This window comes from Carlito syrichta, unplaced genomic scaffold (assembly GCF_000164805.1).
Source record: "Carlito syrichta isolate Samal-C Ts95f unplaced genomic scaffold, Tarsius_syrichta-2.0.1 Scaffold306891, whole genome shotgun sequence".
Classification (NCBI taxonomy): Eukaryota; Metazoa; Chordata; class Mammalia; order Primates; family Tarsiidae; genus Carlito; species Carlito syrichta.
In genome coordinates, this window is record NW_007250987.1 from 427,168 (window position 1) to 446,866 (window position 19,699).

A 19,699-nucleotide genomic window follows, 5' to 3' on the forward strand; every position below is an offset into this window, starting at 1 on the left:
GCCATATCATTTGAAAAACGTCACCACTCTCAAATAATGGTGATGCTTCCAAGTCAAAAACCAACAACAAAAAACAATGAAACTTAAACATCACCAAAATAACACTTTTAAAACATGATACATTTTATTGAGTATAGCTGATATAATATTCAAATCAGTTACAACAAAAGAATAAAGCATTATTTACCCCCCTGAAACTTTGCATTGGGTTCAGACAAAAAGATCCTTTCTGTATATGTCACCCACTCCAAATTTTGTTACTACTTGAAATTTGTAATAATTTGATATTTTTACAATGTAGAAACAGACTTTCATTTTAATGAAATTTTACTCTCAAAAGTGATTTTTACAACTTTCCAAAGATTACTAAAATGGGGTTCTAATCTATATACCTATATATATATATATATATATATTTATTTTCACTGCCTCAGACGTTTAATTCCAATTCAACCAAAATTATTATAAAAAATTTAAACTATTTAGAATAGTTTGAGATTATTAAGATGCTAACTCAATATTGAATAGATGGGAATATTAAATACATCTTACAAAAACTTGGCTCTCCCTTGGAGGTAATTAAGGCAAACAAAACTTACTAAATTTTTTCCACCTTTTAAACTGATACCCTTAAATAATTAAAAACTATTTTCATTCTCATTTTCATAATTCAACAAATGCCAAAGTACAGTTAATATGTAAACAGTCATAATACTACTCCATTTACACACTCCTTATTCATTCATTCTCCCAAAAATTAGTCAATGAGTACCTTACTATGTGCCACACACTTGACATTTTAAGGTTGAAGGTACTAAATATACATTATCTTACAAAATCTCACTGAGAAATGGAAGCAGCAATAATTTTCATTATTGCTGGGGAAAGAAAACCCAGAAGCAGCAGTTTGTAAGTGAGTTTAGGCTAGAACCTTGATTCTAAAATCGAAATTATTTATAAATAATAATGTTATAAATAATAATGTTAATTTACACTAATATAAAATATATGCACAGCATATATATATACACACACACACACATATATGGGGAGAGAGAAAGAGAGAGGATATTTTTTAAATGAGGAATTAAAAAAAAAAAAAAGACTACCTCTGCCAAATGCTGTATTTGGAACATCAAGTGCATAAGGATCCTTTTCTAAAAGTTCAAATTTAAACTCTGTTTCAGTTAATCTGCAAATAAAGAACAAACATCTCTAAGTTACTCATCCAAGGGAAGCACTCACATGTCAAGAAAAATGTCACCACCAAGTTCACGCTACTCTTCACTATTTCAATATTGGCACGAAAGAAGCAGGTCCTCTGAAATTATTCTAACCAAAACAACTTTATCTCCTACTATTTGTTAACCGAGATAAAAGGTTTCTTGTTGACTAGGGATAGTGATGTTTTGCTGAGGTTTGGAAATGTCTGGTTTCTTCTTCAAAACTAGACTATCATGAATACTGTATCACAGAATCCAAATTTTCTAAATAGAAGAGTCCTCCAAGGTCAACTAGTTCAAAGCAGAGTCCTCCAAGGTCAACCAGTTCAAGTCTATCATTTTACAACTAAGGAAACTGAGGGCAGGAATTTAAATGACGTATTCAAAAATCAAAGTGTCAGGATTTTTAAAAGGGTCCCTGGCTCCATTAGTATATGCTTTCTATCGCAATGTGATGCATACGATTCAAGTTGTAACATAAAATTAGAAATCCCAGCACTCACCCTATTTTACTCCTAAACCTTTTATCTTAAAAATGTGACTCTTTAAAATAATCTTATTTCTAGCTCTTTACCATCAGATCTGAAATAAAAAATTTAATCATTTGATTTTAATTTCTGCGAGTAGAAAAGAAAAGCCAAGAGGACACAACTAATATTGGTTTATGTTAATAGTACATTGTGGCAAAAAACTATAACACTCTGGAAAGACTGTTACCATCTTTACAGAAAAGCACTTACTCTTCCCTGCTATATTATACACTGTACTCTTTTATTCTTCCTTTCATCTTATTACTTTTGCAGTAATAAGATGAAAGGAAGAATAAAAGAGTACAAAGTATAATATTGTACTCAATAAAACAAAACCAGGGAGTGAGAGAGTTAATAAACATGTATTCTTATCTACTCATCCATGAAAAGATACTGATTCTCTGAGCATTATTATGTCAAAGATTCATCCTTTCTCTTTCCATCTATTTTTAACTCTCTCCATCTATACTAGTTAAAAAAAAAAAACTTAAGTTACATTTTTTTTTTTTTTTTTTTGAGTTAGAGTCTCACTGTTGCCCAGACTGGAGTGCAGTGGTCGCTCCCGGCCACCGCAGCCTCAACCTGCTGGGCAATCCTTCCACCTCAGCCTTCCAAGGAGCTGAAACTACAGGCGTGCACTACCACACCCGGCTATTTTTTTTTTTTATTGTAGAGATGAGGTCTCGCCTGCTCAGGCGGGTCTCGAACCCGCGGGCTCGGCAATCCACTCACCTCAGCCTCCCCAAGGTAAGTTACATTTTTTAACAGAAAAATCTGTGAACAGTTTCCTCCAGTGCCATTTCAGTGACCCCTCTAAGTACTTCAAACAAAAAAACTAGTCACTCCTTGTAAAACTAATAGATACTTAGTCACTCCTTGTAAAACTAATAGATACTTCACAACAAGATATGCTGGATTCACCCCAAGTTTTCTTATTTATCCTTATAAAGTTATTACCTAATTCATAAAATAACTAACAATAAGAATAATAACTAACTTAAAGTTTTTAAAGTGTTCCTGCTAAGATACTTACTTTTGTCTGGTGTGAGCATTTTCTTTCCTTAAATCATTGAGATTTCTTTCAGCAGTTCGAGCTGCCAACTTCAAGAAAATAACACATTAAAAAAATTCATTTATACAGATTTAAAATGAAATATAAGCATGAATATAACAATGATAATATACAACTATCACAATCACTTAAGTATTCATTTCAGTAAACATTATGTAGCATGAAAGGAGAAGATGTGAACCTAAAGCTGGAATTTAATTGTGTACTTGCCAATGAATATTGCTATTTTGATGTAAAATAACATAAGAGCTATGTAACAGAATGCAAACTAGAGCAATGACAATGGAAACTCATGGTCATTATGCACTAAAGCATCCACTATGGAACAAGGAAATCATTTCTCTGGATAGGAATCACTATAATTTTGTGAAGCCATAAAGGTCTAACTAGCTTCACAGGATGCCAGTACAGAACATTTTTCAAGATAGCTGAATAGAAGCAATGCACATTGTATATTATTATGTGGGATCATACAGATCATATTCCTGTGAGTCTTTTACAACATTTATTTAATTATATTTTTATTTAATAAAATATAAGCCTAAAATTAGAGTGTGTATGTCATAGAAAACAAATCTGACACTTATAATAAATACCAAGAACATGCAATATTTCCAAATAGCTGTGGGCAAAGGTTAAAGTTGTATGGTGTTCTACATGTTTCCCAGTCATTCTGTGGCCTCTGAAAGGCAGATGCAACAGTGTACATCTGAACACCAGATTGGTCAAACCAAAGTAGTCCACTAGGGTAAATACATCTATCATACAAAGGCAGGTAAGTTAACTTATTCTGCAACCATAACTCTTTACAAGTAAAAGGAACTGTACTATCAAATTTGTGTTCACTGAAAATTGTGAACACAATTTAAGAACTGACTTTAACTGGCCAAAGAATAAATTATACAAATGTTAACGAAAAGTATAGCTTACACATATTTCAGCACTATGATATGAGAAAAGATTCCAGGTATGTATCTTTTTCCAATATGTAATCACAGAATCAATTTTGTACTAACAAAAAAGAATGTTATACCAGTAACAATTTTAATTAGTAAAATCTACCAATTTGTCAACAATGCAGACCCCAAATTACTTCTAAATGTTTTCGACACAGTATAGTAAGTTCAACACATTCATTCTTAAGTATAAGGCACAAAAAATCATAATTAGTAAGCTATCAATATTTAAAATGCTACTCTCTCTCTCTCTCTCTCTATATATATATATATGCATAAAGTGATGGCAAACGATTACAGACTTCTGAAAAGCTTACTCCCAAAGGTTATGTAAAAAAGTAACTTCAGTGAACAAACTGTTTCCTAATATTGCATTCAAATATTAAATACTTACAATATGCAAAGCTTTCTGAAAGGGCACGTGTTAAGGGGAAAAAAACTAGTCCCTATCGCATGGAGCTTAAATATTGTGGTAAGGACACACATAAATGACCATAGTAAAGAACAGAATACTTGTCACAGGACACAAAGTACTATATAAGTGCAAAAAAAGAAAAGATTAAATCTAACAGGATAGAGGGAATAAATGCTCAATGGAAAAAGTATAATGGTAAAAATTATACTTTTACCAGTATCATGGGTAAAAACTATAACAGTAAAAAAGCAAAAACTGGCTAGGTGCAATGGCTCACACCTGATAATCACAGCACTTTAGGAGGTCGAGGCAGGAGGACTGCTTGAGCCCAGAAGTTTAAGACTAGTCAGGGCAACATAGAGAAACCTTGTCTCTACAAAAAAAAAACAAAAAATTAGCCAGGCATGGTGGCACACACCTGTAGTACCAACTTCTTGGGAAGCTGAGGTGAAAGATCTCCTGAGCCCAAGAGGTCAAGCCTGTGGTGAGCCATGATCATGCCACTGCACTCCAGCCTGGGTGACAGAGTAAGACTTCAACTCAAAAAAAAGAGGAGAAACTAACAGTTTATCAAATAAGAAAGGTTTTTATAAACTATGAAACAGAGATCTATGATATATTAAGTTTAAAAAACAGGTTATAAACTGTCAGATATAATGATTCCTTTTTAAAACATATATATATGCTTTTATGTCTAAATGCAATCCAAAAAGTATGGGGTAAATGAAAGGTAATTGCACCTTTCTAATGTTTTTAACCATTAGTAATGAGTACATAATATTTTTATAAAATCTGAAAGCTATCTTTTCTCTGAGACATAAAGGTATTTTCTGCACATTTTTTTAAAATGATTTTTTTATTACACTCCCAACCCTCAAATCTCTAAAGTTGCCCACCCATGCTGGAGTCAATCATCCAGAGCCTTGAGGACTCAACTCAATCAGTCTGGGTTCTGTCTGACTGGGTGATTAGTTCCTTGACTTTTTTCCCTGAAATATAGGTTAAACTCTGTGTTACCACTTGACTTTCAGAAACTAACATGGGCCTCTCCTACTAACTCACTTCTGCCCAGATCCCAGAGCCTCTTCCCAAGGGTAATTCAGCTCTGGGGTGTATGACAAGTCACTCTCTTTCTCTCTACCAGTCCCACCATTTACTTCCTTTGAAACTCAGCTTAAAACACACCTTACACATGGAGCTACTCCCAGGTGACCCACTCAATATATAATTCTTTAGTTTTTGGTTCCTTGATTATTCCTGCCCTACACTCTGCCATTAGAACACATTAGAACACCATTATTTCCTGGTGTCACCTGGCTGTCCTTGGGTATTTCCAGCTGCTCAACTGTCTCTTTGTAGCCTTCACCCACATTGCCCAGCACAACATTTTGTGTCTTTTATGAAATTTCACTTAATATACAGGAGTTGAGGGATAGGTGTAGAAATGCTGCCCCTGGGGCTTAGCTTATCCCCTTCTTTGCCATTGTGTTGTTGGCTTGTTTGTTTTTATTCTAGTCTTTGCAAGGCAAAGTCTCTGTAGATCTGTAAGATGTTTCTGCTGCCCTTCCTAAAACACCCTATTTGCCATCTTGCCTTGGGGCTGTGTATAAACCTCATCATCTTTAAAAATAATCTACATCTGTCTGAATGAAACGTAATTGTACACCTAACCCTTAACTGTACCCCACAAAACTATAATAAAAATACTGATTAATTTAAAATAAAATTAAAAAAAAAAAAAAAAAAAAAAATAATCTACATCTAAGTATTTAAAAAGTGATGCGGGATGGGCACAGTGACTCATGCCTATAATCCCAGCAATTTGACAGGCAGAGGGGAGAGGAATGCCTGAGCCCAGGGGCTCAAGATCAGCCTGGGCAATTCGGCAAGACCTTGTCTCTTCAATAAACCAAGAAATTAGCCACAAACGATGGCGCATGCCTGCAGTTCCAGCTATTGGAAGGTGAAGGAGAGAGGATTGCCTGAGCCCAGCAGGTCAAGACTGTGGTAGTGGTGAGTTTGCACTCCAGCCTGGACAGAGTGAGACTCCTACTCAAAATAAATTAAAAATAAATAAAAAGTGGTAAGGAGTAGTTAAGAGGGCTAAATTCATCTCCAAGCACAGCTACTTAAGTAACAGATCCTCACTTGAACCCTCAATACCAGAGCACACAGAATCTTAGAATTGGGAAATTCCTAGACATTGAACATATCTAAACTCTCACCCTGTGCTGGAATCGTCACTCCAACACACCTAAGAAACATCTACCAAGCTTCAGTATATCAATGATAATAGCAGTACTTATTCAGAATATGGTGTATGTCATGCATTTGGCAACAACTTTACATAAATTATCTTATTTATTCTTCACAATAACCCTATGAAATAGGTACTATTGGCATCTGCCTTATAGATTAGGAAACTGGAGGTAGATAAGGGAACCAGGACACCAGCCAAGACAGGCTAACTCCAGACCCCATGCGTTCACCCACTGTGTAAATTGCCTTCCTTGAAGATTCCTAGTGACAGGTACTCCAAAGGCCAGCTAGTATAAAAGCACCACATATTAGAGAGGTTTTTCTCATAACTAGTAAACTATGAATCCTACCACTTTCTCATACAGTCAGTTCGTCTGGGGCATAGACATATTATTTCTCATGATGGCCTTTTTCCTAATGTGTACCAAGTAATTCAACACTGAGAATCGGGTAACAGAATTGTATGACTCAGAACTAGAGGGGCTATAGATATCACTTAGTCTAATCCTACTGCTTTACAAATGAGCAAATAGGCACAAAGAATTTTAAGCAGTTTCTCCACAACTAATTACTGCCAATCCAGTGCTCTGAAACAATGAACCTATGAACATTATATCACCTCCCCCAGAAAGTATAAACTCCAGTCAAAGAAGCAATGTGCTAAAAGCAGAGAAGAAAAAAAATCAGACTTTGTGAATAACTGTATTGTAACAAAGTATTTAGTTAACAAGGAACACACTTTCACTACCAGTGAAATTAAACTGATTTTCACCTAATTTAAATAAAAAGTATATATCTTCTGAAATGAAAAAGCACAATTTGATTTTTTTTAAAAAGTCTTAAGGAAATTTAAAACTTACCCAATTATCATGTGCTTTTTTCTCATGGGACATAATCTGAAAAAGAAAGTCATTAAAATACCACTGACAGCTGCTTTTCTTAAGTAGAAAACATTCACACCTATCACTATGATTTAGTGAGCAACTCAAAAATACCCCAAGCATCTCTGAAGAGTAAATAAGCAGCATTTTTAAAGAAAATTTCCCCATGTGTACATAATCTACACTATTATACTTTAAAACAAAAGCTGAATATAGACAATTAAAATTTGCCTAGTAAGCTTCTACTTTACGCAATAATTAACTGCAACAGGAGTTGCCAGTTAACAGAAAACTAAGCTGACTAAATATAAGACTGCATCACTGATACATGTTTATTTATGAAATATAATTCATTCCCAAAGCAGCAGGAGGCATGGCAACTTTAGATTTCTTATCCCAGAATCTCTGGCTCCCTGAAAATGTTTGACAGACAAACGTAACACCTTAAGAAAGGTATACAACTGGTCAAGTAATTATATTCCTGCATCAATTCATACAAATCAGAATTGTTTTAAATTGCACAACACAAACACACACACATGCACACATACATACCTGCCCTTGATAAGAATGAATGGTTCTCTCCAATTCTTCTTCAAGATCTTTGACTCGCTTTCTAAATGAAACACATAATTATTCTATTAACATATAATAAGAAAAGACAGAGCACACTCTCTACTTAAAAATATTAATTAAAACACCCAGAAAGCTCTATTTCATTTACATATTATGTAAACAATAACTCCAAAACTCCACATATTAAGAAATAATCACCTCTGAGAAGTTCTAAAATATATTTTTTTCCTAATCTAATTTTAACACTTAGTACACCTTAAGGGTACTATTACTTGGGTTTACCTAAACCAAAAGTCATGCAAAAATTTATATGGCATATTAGATTTTTATTCTTAAGAAGCATGATCCTGAAAGGTTTATTGAGGTGGCTGTAATCTTAATAGTATTCTAGGAAATTAGCAACATTTGTGAAATAAAGTGTTACTTATACCTTTAAGAGACTAACAAGATAATTACTTCTTTTGGAAGGAATTATCCCAAGCTTGTTTTTCCTAAGGTAAAATGAAGTATCACAACTATGTGGGATATTACTGAACCTTGCCCCTTTTTAAAACTAGGTCTTCTATTATTTCTTTGAATCTAGTGAGGATCAAAACAAGGTAAAAAATAAATTAGGCCACACTTTCATCTGAGTGTCAGCTCCCTTGTCAATCTGTGAAAAGCGAATAATAAACTTTACTTCCTTCTACTTCTTCAAAAAAAGTAGATTTATAGTCCTATAAACACTTCCATTAATCGCATACATGTTTCCCAACTTGAATCACAGGAAAGACCTTGAAATTAATGCTTTTCATAAACTTATTGATATTAACATAAAATAGGATTGCCCATATTCAACTAAGATTTAAAAAGCACACACTCTGAAAGAAACCTATTTTTCCTTTTTTATTTTCTGTATATTTGCATAACAGTAAGAAATCTAAATGAAAAGTAATGAAACAAAAATTTTATTTTTGGTTAATTTATTACATTTTTCTGTTATTAAGTTTTTAGATACCTTTCCCATTCCTAAATGAAAGGCGGAAATTTAATACCTATAGGTCTCCAGCTCTTCAGCAGCATAGCTGATCTTTTCATCTACTTTGGAAAGTTTCTCCTCTTTCTCTAACCGGTAATTTTCCTCAACTGTTAATTTCCTTAAAACAAAAAGTGTTTTAATTCTTTTAATACATGTCATAAGATAATCAATTTTATGGTTTTAACTGTATCAAAACCGGTGCTTCCAATAAAACAATTTCTGTACTACCACTAAAAACATCAAGAAAAAAACATGCAAGAAAAAAGTACCTGTATATGTATTCCTGGTGTGGAACGAAATATTATAAACTTACACTGCAAAGTATCATGTATAATACAGTACTACTCATATAGTAATTTCAAGAGTTTTCTACATAAATTTATCATGTAATTAGATTATCAATGATAAATATTAATAACAATGATTATATTCACTGATCAAGCTTTCCTGCATAAAGAAGCATTACATTTACTAGACAAGAAATCACCAATTAATGAACTGTTTTTCAATAACTTTTAAATTAGTTGTTAAACAGTGATTAGGCCTCTAGACCATGTCACCAAAAAAAAAAAAAAAAACCAAAAAAACCAAACTTATAATGAACCAAAAGTAAATAATAGTAGTAGTCCTATTTACTATTTGTAGATCTAATTAATAACAGATAACGTATTGAGCCAATAGTATGTACCAGAAACTGCTCTAGGCTTTCACAAGTATTATCTTATTTAATTACTACAACAGGTCTACAAGAGGGACACTATTGTTATTCCCATTTTACAAAAATGAAGCACACAGAAACAAAATAATTGAACCAAGATACAGTGCTCACAAGTAGTGATTCCTTTATACTATAATACCCATGTTGTTTTGCATAGTATCATCAATAACAGCGGTCCCTCAAGAAATATTTATTGAACCCCAAAGGAAAACACATTTGAAGTCCTAAATGGATATCTTCCCTCCTTCATGAACTTTGAGAAGCATGACAAACTATCAAAGAAGTCCTACAGGGTGGCAGCAAATGCTTTATCTTTATATTCTATACCCTACTGCTTAGAAAGCACTCCTTCAAGTCAATCATTCCATAGATGCTCTAAGAAAACAAAAGCCATCTCCTTAGAAAAGGTATGAAAATACAATGGGCATGGGTATGGAAGAGAAATATGTTTTTACAGACTGTATAGATTTAAGATGGCCAGAAATTCTTTGACACCCTTCCCGTTAAGAGGGAAGTCTATGTACCCTCCCTGAATTCGGGAGGGCCTATTAAAGAAATAAATTACACGGTGAAAGGAAACTCAATTATTATAACTAAAAACAATAATACTTTATTTCACATACTTAAAACAACTCACCAAACTTTCAGGTCCTACCATTTCATCTCTCGCCAGTATTAAATTTGGAAAAGTGCTAGTAATACCACCTATCAGTCATGAAAAAACATCTAAAAAATGACTGAACCTAAATTTAACATTTTACTTGTACTATAAACTCTATTCTCATCTGAAGAACTACCAGTGGCATAATTCATTGAACTTGAGTAGCAAATAGCTTATTTAAATGTAAGAATGAAATATATATTTCAGAAATTTAAAACATTTCAACCAGGTCTGGTGATTCACGCCTATAATCCCAGTACTCTGGGAGGTGGAAGTGAGCGGATTGCCTGAGACTAGGGGTTGAAACCAGCCTGAGCAACTTGGGGAGATCTCATCTCTACAATAAATCAAAAAATCAGCTGGGTAGGGTGGCACACGCCTATAGTTGTAGTTAGCAATAAAAGGCTAGGGCAGAAGGGTCTCCTGAGTCCAACAGGTTGAGGCTGCGGTGGCCATGAGCGAGTCACTGCACTCCAGCCTGGGTGACAAAGTGAAACTCTGACTCCAAAAAAAAAAAAAAAAAAAAAAACTCAAAGTAATAAATGAGATCACAATGTGAACAATACACACAGTTCTAGGATACTACTCAGCTTTCTATTCTTGCTTTAAAAATATAAAGAATGTAATTCCGGCTACTTGGAAGGCTGAGGCGGAAGGATTGCCGGAGCCCAGCAGGTGGAGGCCGCGGTGGCCGGGAGCGGCCACTGCACTCCAGTCTGGGCGACAGAGTGAGACTCCAACTCAAAAAAAAATAAAAAAATAAAAAAAATAAAGAAAACAGCCCCTTTTTCATTTGAAACTTTGAATATTACTCATTAAATTAATAATCAACCATATGCTTAAATTCAAAGTATGACTGAGGCATAGAATTTGACAATGAAGGAGCCTAACCAACCACTCAGCATCCTCATCTCAATGAAACATTAGTATTCTCTACCAATTTCCAAATATATAAAAAAGATTCTCATTTTTTTATACTAGTTATATTCTATAAAGTCACCACAAATTCTAAAAGCAAATAATAAATCATTGCTCCTAAGGGTAATACAGGATTAGGTTCCTACTAGCCTCTGGTCCTAATATTTTTATCAGTCAATAAATAATCTTGTTTTATGTGTGCTTCTGTTTAAAGGCACATTATTTAATATATATTGCTAATTTATTAACACTGAACTCACAGCCAACAGCACTATAACTCAGGTCCAAAGAAAGTTTATCTGATACATGTATTTTCTCTATAAGATTTATCACAGCCTTCTTGTTCTTAGGAACATTATGCTTGGAGGAGAAAAGCATTTTAAAGAGATAAATCACCACCAGAAAGCATAAAAATATGAAAAAAAATGAGGTACTAGATGCAGTGCAAAAAGGATACTTGTTTACAGAACAAGAGCTGAAACAAGAAGGCTGAACACTATCTTGTTCAACCTTAGCTATGAATATGCACACTGGGCAACTGCAATTTTTCATCATTCTGAACATGTCCATGAATGGCCACAAAAGCCGCACGCATTGATTTTGGGGTTACAAATACATTTTAGAAAGTAGGCGAATTCACAGATACAGAATCTATAACCAATAAAGACCAACTGTAATGACTTTTATTAAGTTCCTAAAGGGGCCTGAAAGTCTGTTATGTTTTATTGCTCTTTATGATGAAAAAAATATGTGCTATTTGAAAATGTGGATATCTCAAGGGTCTTCTGTGTACTCATGCATTTGAGCATCAGCATACACATGCACACACTCTTTAACTCCAAAATTATAAAGGCATTAAACATATTTACTCATATATTCGACATATATTTATTGAACAGCTACGTACCTCACATAGTTTTAGGCAATGGAAATACAGAAGTGCCTCACATAGTTTTAGAAAATGAAAATACAGAAGCAAGGAAAATAAAGTAATTCTCTCATGAAACTTACATTTAATGTAAGAAAGATTTTTAAAGATAAAATCAATCAGAAGACAATAAGAGCTATGAAGAAAAATAAGTAAGATAATAGGATAAAGAGTGACAGGCAATATTTTAGTTAGAGTAGCCAAGGAGGAATTCCTTGACTCAACATTTGAACCTAGACCCAAATAAAATGAAGCACTAAGCCATGCAAATACATAAGGGAACATCATTATGTGCAGAAGGAGCAAGTGCAAAAGGCCTTAAGGTATGTGTGCGTGGCACATCAAAGATCATCAAGAAGGTCAATGGGGCTGGAGGGTACTGAAGAAAAAAGAAAATGAATAAGCTAAAATTGAAGTGGTAGCCAAGGGTCAGATTTTTTTAGGCCATGATAAAAGCTCTGTATTAAATTCCCAATGTGACATGAAGGCACTCGTTAATTCCAAGCAAGGGAGTGACAATCCCCACAATTTATATTTTAAGGGATCCTGCATATTGCAAGAAGTTCAGGGTGGCTATAGGAGGACCACCCATGAGGCTACTATAATAAACAAGGTACTAACTGATGAGTAGTAGTATAGGAAGCAGTAAGTAGTGGTCAGATTCATGCTAGAAAAGCTGACAGAATTTGGTGATCAAATGAATAAGAATACAAGAGAAAGAAGTCAAAAATGGCTTGAGCAGCAACCCAGAGCAACTACGCAAATGATACTGCCATTTACTGAAACAAGGAACACTTGGGCAGGAGCCATTTGCACAGAAGAAAGAAATCAGTTCTACATATACCAGAGATGGAACCGATGGGTAGTTTCATCAAGCATGTCTACTCAGATTCCCTGATCTAGCTTGCCAGTATTAGGAAGCTTAAGGCAATAATTTGCTGACTATTTACTAGACATTACAGAGGATTTTGTGAACTAGCTTAGAAATTCCAACATTGTTTACAACATTTTCTTCCTTGAAAAAAAAAGTGTTTCAAGATCAAATAACTTTCTCACTAATAAACTGCTGAAATAAAATCCAATCATAAATGGAGGGCTTTCAATAATCACAGTGAATATGAAACATTTTAAAGTTATTTTACTTGCTGTTCAATGGAGTTCACATAATTTTTATTACCTGTGTAGCTTCATTTCACTTTCTTGATACAGTTCAGTCATTACTTTAAGTTTCTGTTCAAGCTTCTGATTCTCACTTTCAAACTGTGTATTTTCTGACTGTAAAGATGCTTGTTCAGTCTGGAGATTTTTAATATGCTCTACAGAAAATTTTTTAAAGTCATAATTATTATTTATAGGATTCTCAAACCTTCAACATTCTAATTCTAGCATATAAATTTTAATCTGGGAGCTAAAAGTCACCAAAGTTCTCAGGAAGGTTTTAGAGAAAACAGTTTTGAAGGGATATATTTTAGCTTACCATTCCCTGTGAAACTACTTCCACATAATAAAAAATTCCTGTTTTTTTGTTTTGTTTTGTTTTTTTGTTTTTGTTTTTGTTTTTTTGAGTTGGAGTCTCACTCCGTCACCCAGACTGGGGTGCAGTGGCCGCTCCCGGCCTCTGCAGTCTTGACCTGCTGGACTCCGGCGATCCTTCCGCCTCAGCCTTCCGAGTAGCCGGAATTACAGGCATGCGCTACCACGCCCGGCTGATTTTTTGATTTATTGTAGAGATGAGTTCTCGCCAAGTTGCCCAGGCGGGTCTTGAACCAGCAGGCTCAGGCAATCCACTCACCTCAGCCTCCCAAGGCATGGGATTACAGGCTGAGCCACTGAGCCTGGTGAAAAACTCCTGTTTTTATCTAGTAAAAGCTTTAGCCCTGAATAATACCAGTCTTCCCTTTTTAAAACAAACTTTTAATGGATGACCCAGGTAATAAATGCTCAAGAATACTTCTAGTTTAACCCAGAGAAAGACTGGAGAAAAAAATATCAACTTTAGCTTTGTTTCAACTACTAAACCACCTAAAAGAATCATCTATAAAAATGAAAATTAATTATTCTAGATAATTATGAATGCTTTATAATTGGTGCACCAATTGTTTTCAAAAATCTCATTTATTTTCTAACATAATAATCTCAACTCTGAACTCCTCTAAGATTAAAGTACTAAGATAAAAATAGCAACTCCAAACTCTTAAGATTAAGACACTATCACCAATAACATATATGAATCATCACCACAAACATTAATAAAAGACAACACTCACTCTGCCTAAAGAGAAAAGTTTTAAAAATAATATTAATGAACATGAAAATTTTAGTAATTACACGTAATGGTATATCATTATTTTAAAACACCCATTAATTCAATGTATATACCATAAAGATAGTAAGTAAATATCTTAACATTAACTGATTAAACGCACAGGAAATTGTGCATATCTGTCTTTCCACAGAAATTTTTAAATCTACATCAGTAAAAAAATGTGTTGACCTAGGGCCTTAAACCATTGCCAAGAACAATCACTTAACAAAGTAATGTTGTATTGCTATTAAAACTGAATTGTGCTTATTGTAAAAACAAAAACAAAAACAAACTATAAACCAACACTAAATTTTTAATATATTTTATACTTCTACTCTAGCTATTTTGTTTCAAATTTTCTGTGATTTAAAAGACCACTGTAAATAGTTACCAGAAAATGCAGAAATGGTTTATAAGAAAACTTTCACGTTATAAAGAGAAGACAAATTATAGAAATTTATCTTTCATAATCCATTAAAAAAGGAAAGTTAGATCTAGAAGAAAAACACAGGCAGACATAGGGTCTCCAATATTAGTTTAAAAATAAAAATTAGTTTAAAAAATAAAAATTTGCCAAAAACTTGTATTAAAGAATAGGGTAACCGGTAAGAAAATTCCTTGCTACTTTGGCACTTTCTACACACATTTTTTTCATTGAAAGTTTGTTAACATACTAAAATACAGCTTCCTTGAAAGCAAGCTATCTTTTCCTTCTGTGAATCTTCCATGGCTCTTATTACTATGCTTTACCGATAGTAACATTTTTTTTTTTTTGAGTTGGAGTCTCACTCTGTCACCAAGACTGGAGTGCAGTGGCCGCTCCCGGCCACCACAGCCTCGACCTGCTGGGCTCCAGCGATCCTTCCGCCTCAGCCTTCCGAGTAGCCGGAATTACAGGCATGCGCTACCATGCCCGGCTGATTTTTGGATTTATTGTGGAGATGAAGTCTCACTGCCCAGGCGGGTCTTGAACCCGCAGGCTCAGGCAATACACTCACCTCGGCCTCCCAAAGGCAAAGGATTACAGGCTGAGCCACCGAACCCGGCTATAGCAACATTTTTTAAGTTAATGTTTCTCAAAATCCAAAACTAATTCAGCTACCAAACTCAAGTGAGTGGGGCTATCACGATTTTTAAAAACCCCTTTCTTCGATGAAAAGTATTTCAATATTTTAATTTCATGGTATAATGGACACTGGAAACTCAGAAGGGATGTGAGGAGACAAAAAAACCACCTACTGGGTACAGTGTACACAGGTGAGGGTGGTGGGTACATTCATAGCCCAGACCAAAAACTATCTGTACTCCCTAAAGCTATTGAAATAAAAAAATAAATACCCCCTAAAGCTATCAAAATAAAGAAAAAATAAACATATAAAATAAATTAAAAATAGTTTTAAATTTCATATAAGTGGAAAACATTTTTTAATTTTATATAAAAGGAAAATGATATGGCTTTACCACAACAAATCAAGACTATAATTTTTGACAGTCAACAAAAGCAAAAGTAAAAAAAAAAAAAGGATATTCTCAAAATTAATTTTTACTACTCTCTAAAAGAAGATGTACTTACTTAGAAAAACTTTTAAAGTATATAGATTACCTACCTGCAAAATCTTCCTTTGTTTTATCTACTTCAGACAACTGAGTGTAAATTTGGTTTCTTTCTCCTTCTAGAGTTTTTAAAGAAGCATTTAACTTTAAAGAATGGAAGAAGGGAAAGAGCAACATCAATCGGTTATAAAAAGAACACCCCACAAAACCTCACTATACCGCTCCCAACTCTTTTGAAGCTATTTTATCCCTTGATGAAATGACCATCTAGAATGCAGAAATCAATAATGCAGCTTTCATCTCTAAAAGCTAGCAAAGTCATTAATAGTTGTAAATCTCAGAACACAGATTGAGAAAAGCAATGAATGCTTGTCACAGGATGTTTAAACAGTGGCTATTTTATTCTATTTACTGTCAACACTAGTTTTGTCTAAAGCAGCCTTCAAACTACAATACCCAAGATTCCATATAGATCAGCAAAGACCAGGATATCACTACTAGGGTAGAAAAGAAAAGGACTATACCAGAAAAAAAATGAACTTAATATTTACTTCCCAAAATAGAACATGAGGTAAAAGGTATAAGAAAATACTGAGACCAGAAGAAGGAGAATGCACTGAAGGAAGTACGAGATAAAATATAGTAAACATTTTCAATGTATTTCTTATCTGAAAAAATGTGTACAGAACATTAATTTTTTTTGATAAATTCTAAAAATTAACTAGGAATTTCTAAAGTTAATATTTAAAACTAAAAAGCAACTGATGAAAATTCTGAACATTTCTGAAACATATCTATGTGGGAACAATAAAATGGCCTTTTTAAAACTGTTACTAAAGACATATGAGTTCAATCCATGTTCTATTTCTTCCTCTATATTCTTCATATTTACATAATAATACAAACCTTAGCAGCATGAATCAGTTTCTTCAAAGCTCCTTTTGGCTGATTATCTACAGTGAAAAACAAAAACATAACAATGATTTGAGACCATAGTATAATACCACAGCAGACATCCAACTAATTTTATTAGTTCACTAAACCAGAGCCTTATAATCCTTCTTGCTACGGTAAAGAATTTAGTATAAGGTAGAATGGCCTTGGACCTGCTCACAGTAGGCTAATAATAAAAGCACCAAAGTACCAATCACTTAAACAAGGCCCTTCAGCACTAACTCCAAGAACAGAGTTATAATAAGGATTCCGTATTCATCTAAATACAGACCACAAGCTTAACTATTCTTGAATTCTTACAGCATCCAAAACATAAGTAAAATTATAATCCAAATAAAAATAACATTTAAAAAACATGACTTTTCTTAAGTATTTCCTATATGATAAAGTAAAAGTGAAAAAGTACAAACAAGACTATATGAGGGGGACTCAAAAAAAACCCCAAAATTTATTAAAAATGTGTGTATCTATTCTTACATGTTTAAACTTGTCACATTCAAAGCACTCTCCATTTGATGCAATACACCTATCGAGATGCTTTCCACTGCTCAAAACAGTTTTCGAACTTGTTGATTTTGATGCCTTTTAGTGCACCTCTGAAAGGTTTTTTGTTTCACCACTTCCACATTGACAAAATGTTCCCCTTTGAGGACTTTTTTCATCAGAAAAAAAAAAAAAGTCGTTTGGGGCAAGATTGGGTAAATAAAGTGGGTGGGTCACAGGAATCATGCTGTTTTTGGTCAAAAACATGGGAACTCTGTACTGTTTTTCCAGTTTCCTATAAATCTACAATTATTTCAAAATAAAAAGTTTAGCTGGGCTCGGTGGCTCAGCCTGTAATATTGCATCTTGGGAGGCTGAGGTGGGTGGATTGCCTGAGCCCGTGGGTTCGAGACCTGCCTGGGTAACTTGGTGCGATCTCATCTATACAATAAATTTAAAAAATAGCGCGTGCCTGTAGTTCCGGCTACTTGCAAGGCTAAGGCGGAAAGATCGCTGGAGCCCAGCAAGTTGAGGCTGCGGTGGCCGGGAGCAGCCCCTGCACTCCAGTCTGGGTGACAGAGTGAGACTCCAACTCAAAAAAAAAAGTTTTATTATTTTAAGTCAAAGGAATTAATTTGAGAATACATATATATATAAAATTAATTTCAGACAGCAACCAGGAATGACAATAACAATTTGGATGGCTAAGACTACAGTACTGTAACTATCTGAACCATCTGACTAAATCAAAAACAATATCCTCCAGTATTCATTTACATAAGATTCATCTTTCAAACTAGTCACCCATCCATTTGGTTATCTTATAGTACAGGGGAAAGCAGGCATTAAAATTATTATGATGCAATTTTGACAACATATAAAGATATATACAATATATAAAGAAAACAGAGGGGGAAAAGGCTGAAAATCCACCTGAGAAGTTAGAGAAAGATTTACTAAAAAGGTGGCAATCCAGCTAAAGCTAAACTTCTAGGCACAGTGAGAGAGGAGGAGTGTTGTAGACAGAATGTCCCAAAGCAAAAGTGTATAAAGAACACAGTATACATGGGGAACAAAAAAGGAGCTAGTCACCAATTTAGCAAAAGAAAATGAGTCTTGACAATACCTAAGTGAGCACCATTTTCTGATTCACTCTTCAATGTTTCTAATTCCAGGTTAACATCATCTGTTACGTCTTCTTCAAGCACAGCAGCCCAATCTTTCATCTTTAGCAAGCGTTCAGTCAGAGACTGCATTTAGCAAAGGGGAAAAACAAAGAGAGAGGGTAATACTTCATACTAATGGTTTTATAGTACAGCAATAGTTTAAAACCAATCCACATCAATAACAGCGCATGAGCTCTTATTTTTGACCAGTTAAGATATGAAAATAGTGTTTAAAAACTGTAACATTTAATGACTATTAAATTCTGCAAGATAAGAACCAAAACTAGTTATTCCTAAATCAAATACAACATATGTTCATGGCCCATTTTGCTAAATATATCATGCAACTATAAAGCAGTAAGATATTTTCTTATATGCATTTATCACATGTCACAAATAAAAGTGGTCAATAACATGAGAGTAAATTTTGTACAATAGTAAACAAATCTACAGTGAGATACATGATATAAAAAGGTCATAAATTTGGCCAGGCTTGGTGGCTCAGCCTGTAATCCCAGCACTTTGGGAGGCCGAGGCGAGTGGATTGCCTGAGCCAGCGGGTTCGAGACCAGCCTAGGCAACTTGGGGAGACCTCATCTCTACAATAAATAAAAAATTAGCCAGGCATGGTAGCACCGCACCTGTAGTTTTGGTTTCTTGGAAGGTTGAGGCAGAAGGATCGCCAGAGCCCAGCAGGTCAATGCTGGGTTGGCCATGAGCGTGCCATTGCACTCCAGCCTGGGTGACAAAGTGAGACCCCAACTCAAAAAAAAAAAATCATAAGACCATACATATTTACTTGATTTATTCCTCGGTTTGAGGAGTTCAACCGAGATAAAAAGATATTATAAAAAAGAACCCAGTTGGGCTCGGTGGCTCAGCCTGTAATCCCGCGCCTTTGGGAGGCTGAGATGAGTGGATTGCCTGAGCCCGCGGGTTCGAGACTCGCCTGGGCAGCGAGACCTCATCTCTACAATAAAAATCAAAAGAAAATCAGCCGGGCGTGGTAGCACATGCCTGTAATTCCGGCTACTCGGAAGGCTGAGGTGAAAGGATTGCTGGAGCCCAGCAGGCAAGGCTGC

The 19,699-nt window shown here is 34.6% G+C and overlaps 1 protein-coding gene across 7 annotated transcripts in view; it reads right to left on the reverse strand.

Moving 5' to 3' along the window:
- MIA2 (melanoma inhibitory activity 2) overlaps nt 1-19,699 on the reverse strand; it is a 75,775-nt gene that overhangs the window by 27,780 nt on the left and 28,296 nt on the right. For all 7 annotated transcript variants that reach the window (XM_021715235.1, XM_008063508.2, XM_008063510.2 and 4 more), the window contains 9 exons: nt 18,578-18,701; nt 16,921-16,967; nt 16,068-16,158; nt 13,333-13,471; nt 8,947-9,048; nt 7,892-7,952; nt 7,316-7,351; nt 2,787-2,854; nt 1,110-1,192 (listed from right to left, as the gene is read on the reverse strand). In XM_021715235.1, the coding sequence (XP_021570910.1) occupies nt 1,110-1,192; nt 2,787-2,854; nt 7,316-7,351; nt 7,892-7,952; nt 8,947-9,048; nt 13,333-13,471; nt 16,068-16,158; nt 16,921-16,967; nt 18,578-18,701 (751 nt within the window). The remainder of the gene's footprint in view (nt 1-1,109; nt 1,193-2,786; nt 2,855-7,315; nt 7,352-7,891; nt 7,953-8,946; nt 9,049-13,332; nt 13,472-16,067; nt 16,159-16,920; nt 16,968-18,577; nt 18,702-19,699) is intronic.